The sequence below is a fragment of the Lissotriton helveticus genome, chromosome 6 (assembly GCF_964261635.1).
Source record: "Lissotriton helveticus chromosome 6, aLisHel1.1, whole genome shotgun sequence".
NCBI classification, from domain to species: domain Eukaryota; kingdom Metazoa; phylum Chordata; class Amphibia; order Caudata; family Salamandridae; genus Lissotriton; species Lissotriton helveticus.
Window position 1 is genome coordinate 1,620,459,635 of NC_136067.1, and position 21,855 is coordinate 1,620,481,489.

The 21,855-nt window shown below is 40.8% G+C and overlaps 2 protein-coding genes across 5 annotated transcripts in view; one reads left to right on the plus strand and one right to left on the minus strand.

Annotated features, from left to right (window-relative positions):
• Positions 1–4,291, minus strand: part of AFTPH (aftiphilin) — a 267,873-nt gene extending 263,582 nt beyond the window's left edge. The window contains exon 1 of one of the 2 annotated variants that reach the window (XM_078649420.1): positions 4,060–4,291. The gene's annotated coding sequence lies outside the window, so the exon portion shown is untranslated. The remainder of the gene's footprint in view (positions 1–4,059) is intronic. The other variant, XM_078649421.1, reaches the window with a different exon arrangement.
• Positions 4,292–4,517: 226 nt separating this feature from the next.
• On the plus strand, positions 4,518–21,834 carry SYS1 (SYS1 golgi trafficking protein). Of its 3 annotated transcripts, none has more exons than XM_078649423.1 (2): positions 4,518–4,987; positions 19,302–21,834. In XM_078649423.1, the coding sequence occupies exon 2, from the start codon at positions 19,359–19,361 to the stop codon at positions 19,827–19,829; it is 471 nt and encodes a 156-aa protein (XP_078505549.1). In that variant the 5' UTR covers positions 4,518–4,987; positions 19,302–19,358; the 3' UTR covers positions 19,830–21,834. The 3 variants fall into 3 exon arrangements, with proteins under 3 accessions (XP_078505549.1, XP_078505550.1, XP_078505548.1); XM_078649424.1 differs by having other exon boundaries at positions 4,518–4,928; XM_078649422.1 differs by having other exon boundaries at positions 4,520–4,786.
• The last annotated feature ends 21 nt before the right edge of the window (positions 21,835–21,855 follow it).

A 21,855-nucleotide genomic window follows, 5' to 3' on the forward strand; every position in this document is an offset into this window, starting at 1 on the left:
CCTGTGGCTGCAAAAATGTGTCTCTAAAGGACACAATACATTTTATCGTGTTTTGTAGACTTTATATAGTGCCCAGGTGAGCTTTTGTAGCTCTGTTCCTGAAAGCCAGTGGATTTTTACAAGTTCGACCTGCTCTCATGTTTTTACAGTTAACATCTAATTTATCATTTTTAATGCTGCATGTTTTTTAAAAGCTACTATGAAATTGAGGAGTTTGTGTGAAGATTAATTGTGCCAATCAATCTTAAATGCATTTTTGCTTATTGTATTTATGATTCTGATGCATGCTTTTATGGATTTAAATAAATTAAGATACAGCAATTCGATCATATACAACAATGAATGAGTTTACTGAACTTAATGTTAGAAGTTAGAATGCTGCCAGTTACTTATCACTTTTAAGAGGTTGAGAAGTGTACACAGAGAAATAACACAGCCTATTTACTGAATCTTTCGAAGAGTGCCACAGGTACTTCTAAAATGCACTCTGGATCCACATCTATGTCAGCCCCTTCTGAAAATGAGCCTTAACTTGGCGCTCAAATGTGAACAAACTCACTATAAAGACATGGGTATCAGCTTTAATCATTATTACTGTGGTCTAAAGATAATGAAAATGTACCTCATTTTCTAATGGCATGCCCCTATCATAGGAAAATAAGAAAGATAAGCTTGTGCGTCATCCTGGAAGTAACTAGGAAAAGGAGTGTATCTGCTCTTCAGCCAAACCATTTGATTTCCCATATCTGATACCTGCGGATGTATGACGTTACAACGCATACTTTTACTCCGCGTACCATTACAACGCGGTATTTACAACGAATACCGTTACAACGCATAGCGCTTTGGGGTGCTGGATAGTGGTAAGTATAATTTACTATTCTAACTCCAGTCCCCGTGGACCCTAGGGAAGGTGTTGGATAGTAAATTAAACTTACCTCTTATCCTAGAGCGCCCCCCAGCGCAATGCGTTGTAATGCCATGCGTTGTAATGCCCGCGTTGTAATGGTAGTGCGGAGTAAAAGTTGCGTCGTAACGGGTGTATACCGATACCTGCACAACATTTGTGTTTATTACATGTGCTGTTAATCTGTATCTAGTAAGGCTATTGCTTTCTACGTTTTTTTGGCCTTATGGATGTTTTTCATTACTTGCTCTCACAGTCCAATCTATCCCGAACCTTCAGTTCCCTTTCTCTACTGCCAAATTGGTGTTTTTTTTATGGATGCTCCCGTAATCAATTATACTTGTTTCCTTCTCCTTGCACTTACACTTGGCTATATGTATATCTGCTATAAATGTTGTTCTTTTATAGCACAGTTTTTGTCCAATTGAGTTGTTGTCGATTTTAACAACCTTGTAGCTTTACATCGATGTAATGTATTTCCTCATTTTGTTACTACATTTTTCATTTGTCTTTAATTGGACATCTCACTTTGCTGTAAAGTTGTGTGTGCACTGCATTTCTTTCAACTCGAGCTTATACCTGCTACATTTTCCTCCAGGGAAAGACTGCAATGGGTACGTCCCTCACTAGGAACCACGTGGACTGAAATTGGTCCCTCTTGCAACAAAAAGCGAACATCACGGCCTGACCCTGCTGGAGCAATACTATCCCCATTTTAGGTGAACAACTTTCCAGAAGGTATATTTATACCTCACATAACTTTTTCACATACTAGGACTACTGTGGAATCCAGACATAAGGGGACGTTCCCCTTTGGCTAAACACCACTTGCCGCCCCCTTAAGAGTAGATGCAGGTAAAGAGATCCTGGAGAATTGCCTAGATCCTATTGGACTGATTAGGACAAGAAACATGTTGACCCCTGCACAACTCACTAGGACTGATAAAGGTTTAATTCTCCCTCCTCAGTCCACGACTATTTAGTCTGTTTTACTCATGGCTCAGGTACTCCTAGAATAAACTTTTTGGAGAATCCAGGAGCCATTTTTAAACTTCACATACACTATCCCTCTTCTACTCACTACACATAGGCACCCTCACATAATACCATTTAACTTCACGACGGCAAACCGAGAAGACCTCTGGCAAAGAGCCCCCCTGCGGGGACCGTTGGGCATTGCAGCACCGGCCCAATGAGGGGATACCCTATGATTAAGTATGACACCCCTCGGGATGTGTGAGGGCCCTTGCTCCTTATTGGAGCTATCCCCGGACGAGCATTCCCTACCTTGTCCTGTCTAGCGCCTCACGGTAAACCGCCATTACCGACATGGCCTGTCACTTCTTTCATCCTTCCACACCCATAGGAACAGCATATTTCTTCTCTTTACCAATATTTTCTTTATCTTTTTATAGCTGTTCTCAGCTCGAGTCGCCTTCCCTCGTGGTTTAACACATATGTACCCGCCACTCTTTCCATAACTAAAAATGTGCTATATGTTAAAGCTCCCTTAATCAATCATATTTATTTCCCTCCTCTCCTTCTTTGCTCCCCAACTCCAGGCCACCTTACTCTCACAGTGCTTTCTTGTTCAACAAGAACCATGTGAATATGTGATCTCTTATGAAAATGTGTTTTTCATTACTATATGAAAAATAATGTGCTGCTGCAAAAGTGTGTTCTACACTGACAGCACGTATTTCTAACTCACTTCATGTTTATAATTTGACAGGTGCAATTTTACTTAGTTTTGCATATTTTGTTTTTTGTTTTTTATTTAATAAGAGCAATAAGCTGCTGGCAATGTCTGTTCTATGAAGATGACATTTCTCTCAGTCGCCATATGCAACTACACCAATTGTATCTACCTCTTCACATATAACCAATCCCGTACAAAGCTGATATATTTTTGTAATGGCTATACAGTCAACATTTATGTCATATTTCAAACCTACTCTCTGCTGCACTGGGAAACCTGGTTGGTTGGAATTCAAGCACCAATAACAAGAGAGAAAAAAAAAAAAGAGTGCAACCGAGGTTACTGAATGTTATTCACAATTTGAGTTTATAATTGATATGTATGTTTCCTTAATTGTTCAACACTTGTTTATGAAGGGAATCATGCGTAACTACATACATAAGTTCTGTTACATGTGTATTTGTTTAGGAGACCCATTTGTCTAATAACAAGGAGTTACCGCTTAAACTTATCAACTATTGCTTTGCAGACGTTTAAATGTATCCTAATGAAACTTGATCAACATTTCAAATCTCGTCTGGTAACCCTACTATGGTAAACAAAAATCCTAATACCATTCCCATGCCTTCCATACGTACGTATCAAGAGTAGCTCGTGCTGTATTATCCCTATTGAAAGTAAACAGCATTTGTAAAGTGAAAGTTAAGAACAGGCTACTAAAAGAGCAATGCTTCTTGCTAAATGAATGTGTCTATGTTAACTCTGGGATTACAAAAGATCACGATAAAATGTTTGTCACTTGAAGTATGTGTCGTTGTGGTATACGGTGTCCAAATTTCAAACATGAGGGTTCCTATTCAAGGCACGGTTAAAGTCTGGCCTTACTATGGGACTGTGCTCTTTTTTGCATGGCAAACTTCGTGAGCAACAGAAAGAGCGACCTTTTTGACGTTTAATATATATATTTAGCTGTTGTTTCAGAGCGTTGGGAATCAGGGGTCGCATGCATCTCTGGGACCAGTGAGGCCAGCAGGAAATGCACTGAGTGTTGTGTACTTGTTAGGTATGTTTACTGTTTCTGCTCAAGATCGCAAACTGTCGGGAGACTTCCGGCTTTGCCACCCAGGACAGGCGGGGTGTATACAAGTGTAAGAGGTGTCACTGGCTGTAACTCAACCAGCGACACAAACAAACTTGGTAGTGCGTGACCTAGAAGCAGTGGGAGCTTCGAGTCAACAACCTGATGAGGCTTGGAACACAAAACCATCTGTGGTCAGTTCAGTGAGGAGAGCTGCAAACTGCCATAACAGGGGCGGTAAATACACACCAGATATCATACCATGGACAGTACCCCATCAGAAGGAGATGCCATATGAGGAGAAATCACAGTTTCAAGGTGTTTTAAGCCTCTTTTTGTGGCGGAGACTAGCTTGTTCCTTCCACCAGCTCTCACCTGGGCCAAGCAAGTCTCCACCGCCGCTTCGGGAGCGCATGGCTGGCAGCTCAGTTTAGGGTCTAACGCTTTATCCAGACACCGTCCTGATCACTGACTGAGCTTGAAGTCACGCGAATGGGGAGTCATCGCTCCCGGCACCTTCCAGTTGCTCCTCCAGTACCCCCTACTCGCCTCTCCCATCGGGCGCCGCGACAGCTGTCACCTGTTTGCGTCACTTCCGGTAGTGCGTAGAAGTGGACACTGCACACAAAACGGCGCAGAAGTGGCAGCCACATTAAAGTCAGGCAAGAAATGATCAATAACATTCCATCCTTCAAATGGCCATTGCCTGGCTCCAATATGGCCTACTCCTGGCGAACTACGTGGGGCATGCGCAATCGAATCTCGTCGCATTCTTTTTAATCCACAAAAGGGAGTTAACGCCTGATCGTAACATGGTGCCGTTAAACTGTGACACCTTTCCAGTGTTTCCCAAGAGGCTTTGCGTTCAGAAACTGATTGGAGCTCGGTGAAGCGTCACTTCCAGGCTAGCATGGTCTAGTGTACGTGTGTGTTGTTATGTCATGTGCGTCATATCCTGCGGCAAGTGGACGTTGTCTGTAGTGGAGTCAATCTCACTGGACTGTACGCCCTGGTACGGAGAAGAGCTTGCCCTGCACAAAATGGGGGGCTTGGCGTGAGTTCGACGGAACCTGCAGCCTGCGAGGACCCAGGTCTAAACTCGGTAAATGTTGCGCAGCTTCCGGAGAGAATACAACCGGGGAGTGGATAGTGTACTCATAGATACAGTGGCCCAGCAGAGAGAAGGCGTTCTTTGATCAGGGGCGCAGCATACACCGCCGCGGCTCGAGCCAGAACGATATCAAGTGGGTACCAGGCTATTGCAGTAGTCGGGGAAGAACGGGGGTCGAAGGCCATTAATCGAGTAAGAGAACTCTGCACGCGAACATGCTTGCTCTAATCGAGTGTCTGTCATGCGACGAACTAAGTATCTAAATTGCAATTGTGAGTAAAGGTTGTTGAAACTGGGATGTGCTGCCATGACTCGAAAATGTACAGCCACCAGCTGCAGTCCGAGAGAGTGCAACTGTTTCCTAAATAAATCGAATTGGCGTGAGGGGTGCTGTATGTATGTATTTGGGATTTCTTTAGCCTAACTTGTCCAGCGCTTTACATGGTTAACGGCAAGTTCAAAGACCAGCAACAGGCGAGGAAGATGGTTTTTGAAGCTCTTTGCTAAATTGGAGCAGCATTGGGATACTCCTGATGGATACAGGATGTTTTTCCATAACCTGGGCGAAGAGGTCCGTAGTCTTGTGTTTTTACACTTCTTAGTTTGCAATCTGATTGTGTCCTGACTGCAACTGTGCCTACAACCACCAGAAATGGTGAGTTTATCTGCAATATAATCGGGGGTGCTGGTCGTGATGGTTTGTAAATGATGCAGCTGGTTTTGAAGATAGTGCAGGTTAGCTAGTGGAGTAAATGAAGTGCTGCCAAGATGGGGGTAAAGTGATCATATTTCTTCCAGCACTGGGTGAGCTGTGCTTTTGCGTGTAGCATGCTCTTAAGTGGTGCCAGCGTGGAAGCTAAGAGGCCGTGGAGTGGTGCATTGACGCCAATCAAATGTGAGAGTATGAAGGGTTTAAATAGCATTTAGGAGTTCGGAAGTCACTTTCTGGAAGAAACCATTTGACCTTCTTTACAAGAGAGAGCTGGTGCCAGGCAGCCTTTTTTGATGTGTGCTCGTCGATGGTAAGATTAGTGTTCAAGTTGGAACCCAAGTGACTTTGAATTCAGTGAGAGTTGGGGTTTGAAGTTGTCATGGTTCATATCATTGAGTGAGGTTTGTAATGTATCTTTATTGTTCTGGCAAATAATAGGATTCTGCCTTGGTTGGGTTGAAGATTTATGTAGAAGCTGGCCGTCCAGTTCTGTATGATGTGCAAGCAATGTTTGAGGACTTGGATATCTGAACTAGAGGAGTCTTTCAAGTAGAGTCCCATTTGCGACTCAAAGGTACATAAAGGGTGGGATGTTTGACTTTGCAGAAGACACCTGAGAGGTCTAGCAATATCAGGAGGCAGTGATCATCTTAATCTTTGGTAAAGAGGGCGTTGTTTTCGATGTATAAGGTGGTGGTCTCATTGCTGTAGTGTGATCTGAAGCCAATCTGGTCATTGTGAAGGAGATGGTTACCCTTGATGTGATCTTGGAGCTAAACATAGACTGCTTTTGCAATGATCTTGCTGATGAATGGTAGGCCTGTACCAGGCCAGAAGTTGGCGAGGTGGTCAGGGTCTAGAGTAGGTTTCTTTAGGAGTTAAAAGAATCAGCCAGTGTTAAGAGGTTCTGGGAAGATACCTTTAGTGAGGAAGGCCCTGATAATGGGAAGTTGGTTGAAGGGAGCATCCCCAGAGAAAGCTTTGATGAAGTGCAATGGGGAAAAGAGCATTTTCATAAAAAGTGGCAAGTTGACTGTCCGCCACATCTAGTAGAGAAATGGCTTTGAAGGCTAACCATTGCAGGGTTGTGCGAGAAGGGGAGGACATAAAAGATGAAGTAGACTCTATATTGAAGTGCTTCTGTATTTTTCCAGTTAAGAAGAGTTGATGACACTGCACTTTCTGTAAAGCGAGAAATAGGTGGATCTGGCAGGGGTTTTATGCAATTCGTGATTGTGCTCAACAGCATTCTGCTTCTGTTGGTGACTTCATTGATGGGGTTGTGGTTTGGACTGTGTAGGCAATGTGTGTTGCCTAATGCAGGCATCCCATAATAAAAATAAGTTTGACTGCATGCATATATCAGGCCTTGAGCTAATAAACTGGCTCCCTCAATTTGCCCTTTGAATGAATGAGCTCTCCAGTCCTGTTATTTGTTTTTACAGTCTGTGACTGGCATGTTATTAATACAAAATTTCAGGCACCACAGTGCAAATGAATTGCTCTGGATGGGTTACCCATGATTCACACCGGGCAACATTAGCTATCTCATCTGGAAGGAGGCTGAATTCAAAATATTTGAAATGCACTACAAAATGCACTGCTGTTAATAGCATTAAAAGTGATATTTGGATTGTGCAGATCCTCTATTGTCCAACTGAGATGGCATGGCGACAAATTTCTACCCATCCAGCAATTTTCTCTTAGATATATTCTAAGGATGAAAAGGAAAAATGGAGTGCAATTGTCCTCTTCAACACCTACCAGCCAGACTGAAAAACTCAAGTGGTAATTAAAGGAGAGTGTGGGATGAGCAGCATAATGCAAACCAAGCCAAAAGATAGCAGATGCTGTACATAGTGAAAGGCAAATATACAGTAAGCAAGTGACTGGAGGGATAGGTGGATTCTGAGGTGAGTATATAGTGTTTGGCTTTGCCATGCAAAACCAGTAGTGTGTCTCAGTGAGTCCATGGCAAGTGAACAGATGGTTATATAAGCTCTCATCTAATAATAATGACTACAAATATTACTTTTCGTGTACTGCAAGGTGTATACCTATCTTTGTAATATGCAAAAGCTTTGTACCCAAGGATGAAAAAAAGTTTGAAGAAATCATAGGGTGACTTAACTGAATGTCATTGGAATGTAGGTGTAGGATACGATGTTGAGGCAGTGTTGTCGGACAATGTCTGCGAGGGGGGGCATGTTAATGTTAAAGGGGGTCGGGCTCAGAGTTGACCCCTGTGGGACTCCGCAGTTGATGTCGGTGGGGAGAGAGAGGAAGGGCGGTAGACTGATCCTTTGGCTTCTTCCGGTGAGGAATGAGCGTATACAGTCTAGGGCAGTTCCTTATATGCTGGAGTCATGTAGTCTGGGGATTAGTGTGCAGTGAGAGACTGTATCGAAGGCTGTAGACAGGCCGAGGAGGATAAGGGCTGCGGAGTGGCCCTGGTCCAGGAGGGTGCGGATGTCCTCTGTGGCGGCGAGTAGGGCGGTCTTGGTGCTGTGGTTGGCTCGGAATCCGGATTGGGACGGGTCGAGGGTGGCGTGCTCTTCGATAAATTGTGTCCGTTGACGGCGGGAATTATCGCACTGGCTGTCGGAATGGAACGATGTGTCTTTGAGAAGGGTCGAGACAGATAGACCATAGAGACAGGATAGTATGAGGAATGAAGTTGGAATAGAGCCAAACAAAATGAAGTAGACAGGGGGACTGGGTTGTTTAGGAAATAAGGTAAATTTCGGTCGCCTTGGCGAACCAGCTCATAAATTAATATTGAGCGTCGGATCTGTGATGACCCTTGACCGTGGCATTATTATATAAATGAACACACTCACTTTATCTGCTAGTACTATGGTCATTTGATACTAGTCGTAAACAACCATACAAATCGGAAGAATATTGGGCAAACAGTTAGCACGGCCATTGGTGGGATTGGAGAAAGGATATTTACATTTGAAGCCCTGATGATGTCCCGGCAGGGACGAAACGCGTAGGCTGTAGCTGTGGAAAATGTATAGACTTTGCAACCTTTGTTTGTGAAAAAGAAATGATCATCGATACAATGGATATCGTCAACCAATGATAATATTAAAGACATTTATTACGTGATGAAGAAAGCCTGCTTGTAACTTTTTTATCATTGATTTTTGACTAATGGCAAAAATTGTTGCTTTAAATCTCTACATTTATATTCGATGCTCCTTGGGTAATATTTCTCATTTCAAATTGTGTCCGTTCCCTGTTGACTGTTTGCTCCTTTGGCTGCGAAGGGGAGAAGCGAGATGGGCCAGTAGTTTTTGAGGTCGGTGGAGTCAGCCATGGGCTTCTTGAGCATCCATACCTCCAGTCCTATATTAGGCGTCTTACAAATGGTTTGGCAGTAGTAACTTGTTTCCGTCTCTGAATATTATTTTTCCTCGTGGAGTAATCTGTGCCTGACTTTCATTTTGCCCTCCTCATTTAAGTACCTGGATGATCCCCCACAAAGCATATTTGCCCATGCCTTTGATATGAACAATTATCGTGCATTTACAAGGTGAGAAACCCACCTGTGAAAGTTATGTGAAGATACAGACGCTCATGAGTTTGTGGCGTTTCCCCTACTTTTGGAAGATACTCCATCCAAAAAGGCCCCAGCTTAGCCTCTGTGAATGTAGCTTTGTCAGTGGATTCCGTATCTCACTGTGCAATATTATTCTGTCTACATGTAACTGTAACTGATGAGGTCCAATAAGGCTCAAGCATGTCTGATGTTCTTTGTAGTCCTGATCACAGGAAGTGGCTTAGCAGTTCAGGCTGTAATGTTCTGCTGCTGGAGGTCCAGTAGTAATCTGCACTCAGTTTGTCCCATCCAGTAGTGGATGTTATGTGCGTTTATTTAGTGTGCATATGCCAAGCTTAACTGGAGAGATACAGAACTCGAATTGTGTTTCAGAAAGTAGTTAAAATTCTGTCAAAATTAAATAAATAGAGCAACAACGTAAAGTCTTCTCCTGACCGTGTTTGTATTGTGCCCTTTTTGTACAGCTTGTGGGAGTAGATACACATGCTTGCTGCTGCCATTGAGAAAGTTTTCAGAATATTCAAAATACACAGATTGACTTAAACTATCAAGTGACCTGGGACTGTCACTTGAATTTGAGGCCCTTGAGTCTGTCATATTGGCAAAGGAAGTCTTGTAGACACTAGTCATCGTCTTAAACGTAATCCTGTTTTGAGCTAGTGCAGGGCTGTGAGCACCATTGTAACACAAGTTTTTACTAAACAGCTGCTGATCAGCCTAGCATCAGCATTCTGGACAGGTTGCATGTGGCACAAAAGGTTTATGGTGGCAGCCATAAATATTGTATTTCCATAGTCCAACCGTGATAGGGCTAGTGCATTTATCATTGTTGTATGCAATTGCAGGTCGAGAACGGGTTACAATTTCTTCAAGATTTTTAGTAGCAGAAAATATTTGTTCACATGTTTAAAGAATTGATTCTCAAGTGATAAATATTACTATAAACATATGCCCATGCTTGAGCATCTATAATCTGTCACCAGATGGCCCTTTCCCTTTTAGAGGTTCCCTTAGGGATGAAAAGTTTCTGTATTTTTGTTTGGTAAGATTTTAAAATGTTTTCAGCCTCAGAATGTTAGTGAGGGGCAGTTGAACAGAGTTGATTGAACCCAAGCCCCTGCAGTATTTTAAGAGCTCTTAAAGAAATTAAAAATAGGTTGGGGGTATATTGATCAACCGCAGGACACCACAGTGAGCTTTTGGGGATGAGCTGCAAAAGGAGGCACACTGGTAGTCTGGAATTTATGTTCCAGAAACAACCTTGACAAATTTAAGACTGACCAAGAAAAACCTGCCTCATCCAGCCTGCCAGTAGAGATAAAGTAGTCCGGGGTGACAAAGGCCCCTTAAGGATCTATTGAAATTATAACTCCGACAAAACGCCATCATCCAGTTTCCATGTAACATCCAGTACCGATGGCACAAGACTGTGGCCTGCTCTGAAACTTATCTGGGGCATGTCAAAAAGAGGATCCTTCTCTGAAAAGGGCTGTAATTGTATCATACACCTTTTCCAACAGATTGCCCACATATGTAAACAAGGATATTGTTTAATTGTTCATGCCTCTGTTTTTGTTAAATGGATTTTTATGGGGGCTTCACCAAGTTTGTTGTCGGGTCTTGGGTATGGTTTTGGTGTTTTAAAAACTGTTGAAGAGCAGCATGAGTGCACAGAAGAGCTACATGATGAGTAATTGCATAACGCTATGCAGGCAGTGGTAATTTGGGGAGCCTGGACTTACTACTCCAAATTTAATATCTGAAATGGTCTTGTATTGATACAGGGATTTTGCGTCACAACCTGGTCCAAACTGCTACTAGGGGGTAATTGCTTTCCTTTTCTGCTAGGACGCACGATGACATTCTGTAAAGATTATGCTCACATTTAATATGTTTGGTGAAATACTGTGTTTTGCCTTTTTAACACAGCACTAAGTTTATTACAGGTATTCTTGGCCTCTGAGGCATAATGTCTCTTCTACTTTCTTTTGGCATGTCTGATCTAACTTGTTGGAAAATCTCAGTTTTTTTTGGTCTTCGTAATAAGGATTTTCTTAGGCTTTGTAGCGCTCACTGTTGTTAAAGGACTTTGATCCATATTAAAAATATCCAGAAGTGTATCCGGGTTGCTGTTAACAGGTTCAATTCTATTAGCCTCATTAGAGTAATTGAAACATTAAGTCCTTTGATTTTTGTTTCTATTAATTTAGCTTTTCCGTCAGACTGGTGCATTGCTACATTTGCGGGTACACTTTCAGAATGTAAAATTCGATCAGTCACTGATGCTGTGCATCCGGACTGGGAATTTATATTGGGAAAGTGCTTCTTTTGCGCACCACTGAGGAAAAATTCTTTGTACATTGGCCACTAAAGCCAAATAATCTTGAGTGGGCTTTCTCTAAGTCTGCTGCAATGGCTCTTAAAAGTTGAATTGTCTTTCATCTGAACAATTCCACAAGAACATGGTTTCCAGTTTGATGAAGGGCTGTTATCCTCTGGGTGGACTTATCTGATGATCCATACAAATGAATTGCAGCCAAACGACCTGAATTGCTTGGGCAGATATCTGCTAGAGTTTCTGGCATTTCACATTTTTTCAAGTTCGTTTCTGTGGAACGCTGAACATACTTTACTGATCAGCAGCCCTGCTACAAAGTAGTTCTTCCTAGAGTGGTACCAGCAATTCCTCCAAACTGGCCTAATACTGATACAGACAAGGCTGGACTTAAGACCTTAGAAAACATAAGGATGAGCTCTTTAGTATGCCTTTGTGGTAGGTACACAAAAGTTCTTGATCACCATGTCACATCACCTGCAAAGGTGTCCATGAGTCTTTAGGAATACTGAGTTCAGCTTTTTGGTTGTTTTGCTAAGATTTTTCCCTAGAAATCCCCAAGCAATGTAATAAGCCTCCCTAGTATCTAGCATTTGAGTTGGGAATTATACTTTTTGTAACCCTCTAAACCAAGGGTCTCCAACCTTTTCTTTATTGAGAGCTCCTTTAGATCAGTGAATATCATTGTGAGCTGCTGAAGGAGAAGCTTCTTGAGTAGTATTGCCAGACAACCCCACCCCTAGCTTTATTACTCAACGTTGATAGAGCCAGATAATATGGTTTGAACAACATTCTTTGACCAGGTGCACTGTGACCGGGCTGCCGCGTGTGTCAGTGAGAACTTGGTCGTTGAGGATGTATGACCATGTGTGCCTATAAATGGGATATATGTGTATGGGTTAATGAAAGCCTGTGTTGTGTGTACCTGTCTCACAGGACATACCTTTCGCCATATGTGGCACTTTAACATGTACAGCACAAACGTACAACCATTTGGTAATAATGGGAGAAACTTAAAGTGTATACAAATATTCTGCAGAAATGTTCAAAATATGGAACTTTCTGTACTTTAGATTTCTCCCACGTAAAGAATGGCTGTATTTTTCCCTTCTAAATATGACACCCTGTCTCACAGCCACTGAGAGCAAGATGCCTGCTGTATGTGAATGCGACACATGGAAGAAAATTAAACTGACGGGTTAACTTTGTTTAAATGGATTCAATAAAACTCATCATTTAAATTTTCTCCCATTTCAAAGTGTCACATTTACAAACCAGCATCTTTTACCCATTGGTCTGCATACACGATGTCAAATTTATAACCGAAAAATACAGCCATTTGTTTAAATGGGGGGAACTTAACATGAAGAAATATGCTTCATACAATATTAAGACGTAATTGGCTTAATTGGAATTAGAGAAAAAGATTGACTTAATATTTCATAGAAATATTTTTCTTCACTTTAAATTTCTCCCTTAAAAAAAAAAAAGAAAATGACTGTATTTGCCAGTTATAAATATGGCACAGTGTCTACTGGCCACTGGGAGCAAGAGGCCTGCTGTTTGTAAATGGTCACTTTAGAATCACAGAAAATTAAAATGAAGAGTTATCTTAATCGTTAAGGTAACTCTTCATTTTAGATTTCTCTCATTTAAAAGCATCCAGAAACATCATTTTCTTCATACACTCCAATATTGATTTGACAAGGACTTTTATTTAGGATTTAAATACCTCAGTTAATCACCTTTATGCCCTGGGTCATAAATCTGACTCCAGTACTGCTCATTATCAGGCACTGCTATCTGCAGCCTGAAGATAATAATGTAAAATAAACACAGACATCCTTTATATTTAAAAGGAAAATGTGACCCTGTGCTTATTCATAAGGAACTTAAGGCTGTGAGCTACTCTGAATGTGTCTGTGAGCTACTGGAAGCCTTTGATCGACTGGTTGGAGACACCTGAATGCATGTAGGCAAGGCACCTTACTATGGACAAGGCATCCATTGACAGCAAATGGAAGAGAAAACCTTCCTGCAAGGGTCTCAAATCTCTCTCTTAACTCACACCTCCAGACTTGTTTTGCAAAGGGTGTGAGGTTAATTTCTAGATGCAGTGCCCTAACAAGAACCTACCGAAGTGGAGTCCCTTCTAAATTTCTGCCTAGCTTGAGATCAGAGGAATGATAAATGAGAACCTGCCCCATCCTACATTCTCCTTGCGTTGCCAGATTTGTTGTCTTTCTCCACTCTCACAGACCTTACTGCTAATATGATGCCTCTAGGGAACTTGTCAAACACCTTGCAGTAAAGCAGGTTCACTGCAAGCCCCATGAACGACAGTCCATATTCCTCATGGGGGGTGACTAGAGAGAGAGAGTAAATGTGCCCATGAAGTTCTAACATTGGCTTGCAGGAAAAATGCGTTGCGTGTGAGGATGGAATTCTCATAATCCCCCTACACACCTTGATGTATTCAACATCCCATCTTGAAACCTATTGTTTTTTTCCACTACTATGTATTTGCTTTATTTAATGATGTAGGCCAATTACTTGTTCTCGTTATTCTCAAGATGATAAGGGCCGATGGTCAGGCTGTGCTTTGAATATTGAGGCTTTTTCAAAGTGTTAAAAGTAGCCTCCGGCCTCTACAAAAAAGGTTGCTAGCATATACTGTTTTGTGGAGTATCATTTCAGGGAATGGTGGGTTTTTTAACAGTGTTTTCTATTTTTTGCACCTTCAAAATAAAGGCCATATAAGGAATGAGGCATTTTTTACTCTGCTGTGAGATTTGCAACTATCTCCGGAGATTGTGGATAAGTATATTAGTTTTTGTATTACACAATACTAATTCACAAAAAAGATATATTTATATTTTTTTTATATATATATATATATATATATATATATCATACACACACACACACACACACACACACTTCCGTCCCAGAGTACACAACAGGAAGGAACGGGACTCCACAGGGCTTGCTTGAATCAAAATGTGGTTTATTCCACCAAGGTAACAATGCGATAAGAGCGTCTACGCGTTTCGGCGCGAAGCCTTTGCACGACACTGACTCGCAGTTACCGGGCATTATTTATTCAAGCCGACATAACTAGACATAGAAAAGGGATATGCGTGCATCTCATTAATTGCTGTGCACACAATGGCGGCCATGTTATAACATGTTTTTAGGTCCGAAAGAGCGTTAAAATTGTCCCAATGAGTGTGAAAAATTGAATCTTAATATATAATAATAACACTTTGTTGCATCACATTCAATTACAATTAATAATCATACATTTGATATTAGTGAGTGCAAAAAAAGGTAATTAATATAAATACTGATGCCTTCTGTCACATCTCATGCCCTATTGGGCAGTCTTACCAAACCCATTGGCTGTATTTAATACTGCGTGGCTACAAAATAATGACAATCCTACCCCATTGGGTCTAATAATATTCAGTTGCAATTAAATTCTGCCCCTCCGTCAAAATGAACATATTATGCAAGTTGTACTATAGCCTAAAATTAAACTATACACATTATACTCTGCTTAATGTTATGGCTACATCAGGGAAAGAAAAACTGATCATATAAAAAATTGTAAGAAAAATATAAAGGAAAAGAAAAGATATCTCAGCTCTGTTGCGTCACACTCGATGAACTGGAAATCCACACTCCAATGAGCCATTCACTTCTGACCAGGGCCTGAAAAATAAGAAATACAAAGAAATGTACAAGTCTGAACATAATGTTAGCTCATACTCCCCTATGTACATATTTCCACTCTCCACTTGTAACTGCAAAAGTTGAAAAAAAATTAAAATAGTTGCAGAGACAGGTTGAGTTATTACTATTGTTACAGGTAGGTATACATCTCTTAATTAACATTTAGGCTAACAGGGTCTCTTGTATTCAATCTGAGAATATATCTGCACTCCAACTTCCTGAGTGCTCTCTCTATCACCCCCTCTTGGTGATTTCTTGATCTGATCGATCACTATATACTACAAAAGGTTTGAATTACAATCATGATGTTGTTTAAAATGCCTTGCCATAGGATAGGACTCATCTACGTTCTTAATCGCCCGAAGGTGCTGTAGGACTCTCTTATGCACCTGCAATACAGTGCTGCCTACATATTTTTTGTCACTAGGGCAGATTAGTACGTATACCACAAATTCAGATTTGCAATTAAGGGATTTGTTTATAGTTATTTTTTCTCCTAAATCTGTGTAAAGTGTGGTGGCATTCATCCCCTGTGTACACGCCTTGCACTTGCTGCATTTTTCGAATACTTTCACAGGTTTAAGCCAAGTGACTCTTTCAGGAATGTGATTTCTAACTATACTGTCTTTGACAGACCTTGTTCTCTTAGGTTAAGGCAGGTATATCCTCCATTTCTATCCCTATTGTAGGATTTTGTGTGATTAAGTGTCAGTGTCTGTGCAGAAAGTTCCTTATCTGATTATGTGCTGTACTATATGTAGTGATGAACCTGCATTGCTCAGTCGATTTACTAACTTCCTCAGCTGTTGACCTTTCTTCTCTATGTGCTTTTGGAGTAGTCGGTGGGTTAAATAACAAGTCTGTCCTTGATTTAGTGCTGATCTTTTCTCTGGCTTGTCTAAGGATCACCTCATCATATGCCCTTGCTCTCAGTCTCTTGGTTATGTCATTCTCAGTTACTAGGAATGTCTCTTAAGTACTGCAGATTCTTTTGGCTCTCAATAATTCTCTGTATGGTATGCTCCTTTTCTTAGCTGGTAGCATGTAAGGATGAATTACCTGAGGTTGCTTTCCTATATCCTCTGGTTCTTATTAATTCACCAAAAAGCTCCTTACTCTCTCTTTCTCATATATATTATGCATTTCAACCCTAATCCTCACGTAGCCGGTATCCTGGCGGTACGTGTGCACATCAAGGGTTGAGGAGCCCTTCTACTATCCACATCCAGACACCTGTTTGCGCATTGGACTTGCCTTACAAAAGCAATTATCCCAAGTTGTATGACTGAAAACAACTTTGGATAATTGCTGTTGCGTCCTGTGGGCAAACAAGTGTCTGGATGTTATGTGCGTATGTATGTGTGTGTATGTGTGTGTGTATATATATATATATATATATATATATATATATATATTCCAGCCTGTCTCTCGATGCACTTTCCGTGCGGACAAGAACGGGACACCAAATGACGCCACAGCCAGACTGGAAAAGTTTTCACAGGTGATATGCTTTTATTTGTGCATACAGGGTGCAAAGCCTTGTCAAACGCGTTTCGGGCACCGGCTGTGCCCTTGCTCACTGACAATTCGCCATGGTTACTCCACCAGTATAAATACCATAGTGTAAAAAATGCGCGCCAACCTTCCAGTTTAACAATAAACCTAGGCAAAGGACTTGTGTCATTAAAAGCTTCACTGGTTACAGGAAAATGCTTCCGTCATATTGGAACGGTGCATTTAGACATAGCCCAAGATGAACATAACATGTTAGCATCAACATAGGTATACCTAAATAAACGTAAAACAATCTTGGATCATAAAAAACGTTTAAAATTGCATTATAAATATAGCATTGGTTAGGTTGTCGATGTCATGTAAAAAAATGTCAAAGTCTACCAGATGGTGAGAATAAAACCATGAAAATCTTTGGAAACAAGGCTTCGTAATCCGTTCAATGGCATACATTTTGGTCCCATTAAAAATATATAAAAAAACAATCAACACTGTGCAAATACGCTGTGATGACATACCGATATGCATCAAGATTGCAATGTTTACAGTGATGACATTTAGTTTTGACAAATGACATATTACACCAATAAAGTGCTAATGTGCTGAATGTATAAATTTAATTGTAAACATACGACCTGTGCAAACTTGTCCATGCAAACTAGATAAAGGTGCATAGTGCAAAATGCAAACGGAATATATGTACAATATGGGACTTTTTAGAACGGTGCAAAGATGCAATAATATTGCAGACCATGATTTCATGTTGATTCTCATATAATCATCCGGTATAGGGCTAATTTACATAAGCATAAAGTTATTATAGTGCACAAATGCATTTAGAACCAGTGAAGTCTAAACATATAACGCGAGTGTTAGCATAGTTGACACGTTGTATCTATATGTGTCTCTGGTCACGGTGGAGAACACAATATTTAAGAAGCTTTCAAAGAAGAGGACACTCCTTATCAGGTGATCTGATAAGAAGTAAAAAGTGCATAAAGTGATGTGTAAACAATAATTTGCTAATTTAAAAACCTTAAAATTGTGTGATAGGTCATCTTAGTTTATGAGGTTCTCAGCTTGCCCTTTGAAGGCCGGGACTGGTTACTAATGATGTATGTACGTAAGCTGAGTCAGTCAGATACCTTGCTAAATATGAACTCCAAGCCTGGAGTCCATTGGCCCAAATTGCTGATCAAAGAAAATTACGGAGATCCTCCCCCATGTTGAGGCCCCCAGGAGTCTTACTATTGAGTTTGATAATATATCTAGACTCTAACTGGCGTAGTCTCTTGTCTATGTCACCTCCCCTTTTCCCCTGTTCCACTGCATCAATAACAAAGTATTGTAGATTTGTTAAATCTTTGTTATGGGTAGTGGCAAAGTGTCTAGCTACAGGATATGTTAAATCCATATTGACAATTGCTCTTATGTGCTGCAGAATGCGGACGTGGGCTGGGTGTTTCGTACTGCCCACGTACATTAAGTTACAAGTGCACTGCAGCACATAAACTGCGTTCTCTGTGCGACACGTAAAATGGGCCCTGAGGGGAACCGGAGTATCATCAAATGGGGTGGTGTAGGTGGTAGTGTTGACCCCAAATGTGTAGGCCCGACAGGAACTGCATTTAAAAAAACCATTTTTAGGGGACAACTATATATATATATATATATATATATATATATATATATATATATATATATATATATATATAAATAATTGCAGAGCAGAGAGCCAGGGAAACAGGAAATCAGGCGAGCCCACACGATAGATGTAGCAGGTAAGTTCATTCTCCCTGACGCGTTTCGGTGCCGCAGGCTCCTTAATCATAGGGCGGGGCAAGTCGGAAGTACGGTATTAGGCTGCCACATTTATTACCCTTAAGAATATATATATCAATATCATAATCATACCATACCTCTCCTCAATTCCTTGGTGAAGCCGCCGCCAACCTGAGCAGCGGGTGTGTCGTCGATATTGGACCACCATAGCAAGGTCCTCACAATATTCTCCGCTCTCCCGTCACAAAACAAGGATAGACGACAACGCGTTCTGGCCACAAGTGATTTATTATGTCAGCTGTTTTGGACGTGTTTCCCCTGACCAGAACGGTGATCAAGCCTGCTGGTCAGGCGAAACACGTCCGAAACAGCTGACATAATAATTCACTTGTGGCCAGACGCGGTGTCGTCTATCCTTGTTTTGTGACGGGAGAGCGAAGGATATATATACATACATACATATAGTTATCGATGGGAAAGCTTAGCGATACAATAAGTCTTATGTATTTCCAACTCTTTGCGATGAGATAACAGGTTTGCTCTTTTTGCTAGTAGCCAATCCCAAATGAGCACTCAGTTGCTAATGATGTACAGTTCTTCTAATCATATTAAAACCTAACAGAACAGAAATCATTGAATGTTAACTTTTTTGTGGGGTGCATTGTATAGTTTGAGCCACCCACTTATTTTACTCAATGTTGCAAAGATTTTGAAAGTGTAATTATAACTTGTAGCATTTTGACACAGTTGGTTCAAGTCGACAAATGGGTTGGGTTTCTTTTCATCTACGTTGAGCACAAGTACAATGATGCAATTCATTTTTTTATTGTGTTTTAAATGTGTTTTTCTTCTTTCTATGAAGCAAGGATAGGCGGACAATCCCTTCCGAGTCCAGTGTCTCTTCAGAACTGCAGTGACAATGGTGGGACAGTTCAGGAGTTATATTTGGGATCCTGTCCTCATCATATCCCAGATCCTACTCATGCAGGCGATTTACTACAGCTCTCTTGGACTCTGGATCGCATTGGTGGACAGCCTCGTACAGAATAACCCATCCTTGGACCAGATGTTCAACTATGACATTTTGGGCTTCTCTTCACTGTCTGGGAGGCTGTCTATCATGGCATTTATCCTCAATGCATTAACTTGTGCAATTGGCCTATTGTACTTTATACGGCGGGGAAAGCAGTGTTTAGACTTTACAGTAACCATGCACATTTTTCACCTGTTTGGATGCTGCATTTACAACTCTCACTTTCCTGCTACGTTAACATGGTGGCTCGTCAATACAGTCTGTATTGCTCTTATGGCAGTGATCGGGGAATATCTCTGCATGCGGACAGAACTGAATGAGATCCCTTTAAGTTCGGCACCCAAATCAAATGTTTAGACTTAACTCAACACTCTACCAGCACTACAGCGGTCTCCTTTTCAATACCTCATACCTTGTGTTTGATCTGGAGTCTTTTCTGCTTTATTTTAAAAATAACTCTTACCGAATGAAGATAATTTTTATACCCAGCAAAGGAGCCACCTGCAATGTACTTTATCACCATGTGCAACAAAGGAGTCCCTATCTCTGCTAAACAGGCCACTTTGAGAAATTAGCACACTTTTCATAGTCCCGTATGTATTATCCCTTGGAATACAAAAGTGGTATCATGTCATATGAAGGTTAACCATTGATATGTATGACTGCGTAGAGAATCTTGAAGTCACGTGGATGCGGAAGATGGTGTTTTTTGGCTGATGCTTTTGACTTCACCAAGAGTAAAGAATAGACTTAGTATTGGAACACACCAAAGTAATCCAGCTAGAGACAGAGTTTATTTCTATTCCTGTCTCATTTTCTCTGTTTTTGGTTATGCTGAACATTGAAGGCAATTGGCCATCGGAAACGAGCTATTAAGCTGCCTACAAACGTTCATGATATGGACACTTTTTGCCCAAGTGCAATAATCTGTGATTTCTTTGTAAAGCAACAATAAATGATGCATTTTTCTGTTTGTAATAACAGCGAGCGGTACCTCCATTTTGTTTCATAGTAAAGAGACATTTTCAGCCTCAGAAAAAGTTTTGGTGGGCTTTTAGTGAGAAGTCGTGGGCTTCACATTTCCTGTTGTAATGAGTAACTCTGTCCTTCAAAAGATGCAACTTTCTTAAAATTGCTTGTTTTTGGAAATGTATTTATTTTATTCAAGCCTCCTGGGACAATTTTCAATAAATGTGCATGCTTTGGAAATAATGCCATTAAAGTAGGTGTTTAGACAAAGCATGTTTTGGTGACGCCTTGTAATGATGAAAACTTAATTCCATGCATAAAATTCATTTGAAGTTAAATTTGTTAATTGAGGCACCCAAGTTGGCCATTTGCTATTTGCCTACAATCTTATGATATATTACTTATTTTGGTGGGGACATTCACTGAAGCCTGTCCGGCCACTAATTAAAACTATTGTGATTGTAGTTTTCATATGAATGTGTTCTGTAATGTTCGAACTCTCACCCGAATGTTGCAATTTTTCTCCAACTTGTATCTGTGAACGGTTTCTGGATAGTTTGTCCAGGACGGAGCCGTGCCCTGGTCACTTTGTCACTAGCTAAAATATTTTTCAGAGGTATCATAATCAAAACAAATAGTATTTCTGTTGAAATGCATACAACTGCAAGACGTTGCATATAATTTTTGGCAACAAATAAGGTATAAAGGTTTTTTTTGGGAAGAGATTACAAGGGAGGACATCAAACTCCAACTTGTTTTTGGTCCTTAATTAGGTAAAATGCTAGGGGACTTAAAACCTGTACCTCGGAATTTAAAACAAAAAGCTCTTGTGTGTTTTTTTTCGGCAGCTTGGGTTTGAAATACTCCTGCTGTTAAACGAGTTTGACGCCCATTACCTGCTACACTGGCTTACTGCCACATTTTGTTGTTTGAGCAAATTACTCCGTGGTGCTGTCCTTTCCTTACATGTTAATGGAATCTTTTGTGAATGGTGTATCCAGGACAGTTGAAAACAAGTTTGTAAACTGTATCTAAACTCCCATTTTTAAAACTGTTGAGGGGTTCTAGCCCTTTAGGTGTATGTGCCGGGAAATGGCAGGACCAGGCCTTGTGTGCTATTATTCACATGAAATGTGTTGAGTTGTAAACACCATGAAAGCGTCTATTTTAAAACCAGTGTGACGATTTAGAGAGGGATTGTGCCTACTTCTGACTACAAAGTAAGTGATGCAAATTAAATTCCTAATCTAGGAATGACTTGAAACTGTTTCTGACCTTTCAGACGAGTTATGGCTTTCATTACTTGTTTGTTTTAATTCCTTCAGAGTATTGTTCTTAAAATGTGCTAATAAGAGTTGCGTGTGTGAATAAACATAAGGCCTTTTTTAATGATCGTTTCCCTATTAATTGGAGC

Coding starts and splice junctions, on each gene's coding strand:
- SYS1 (XM_078649423.1), top strand. CDS start 19,359: ATGGTGGGACAGTTCAGGAGTTATATTTGGGATCCTGTCCTCATCATA.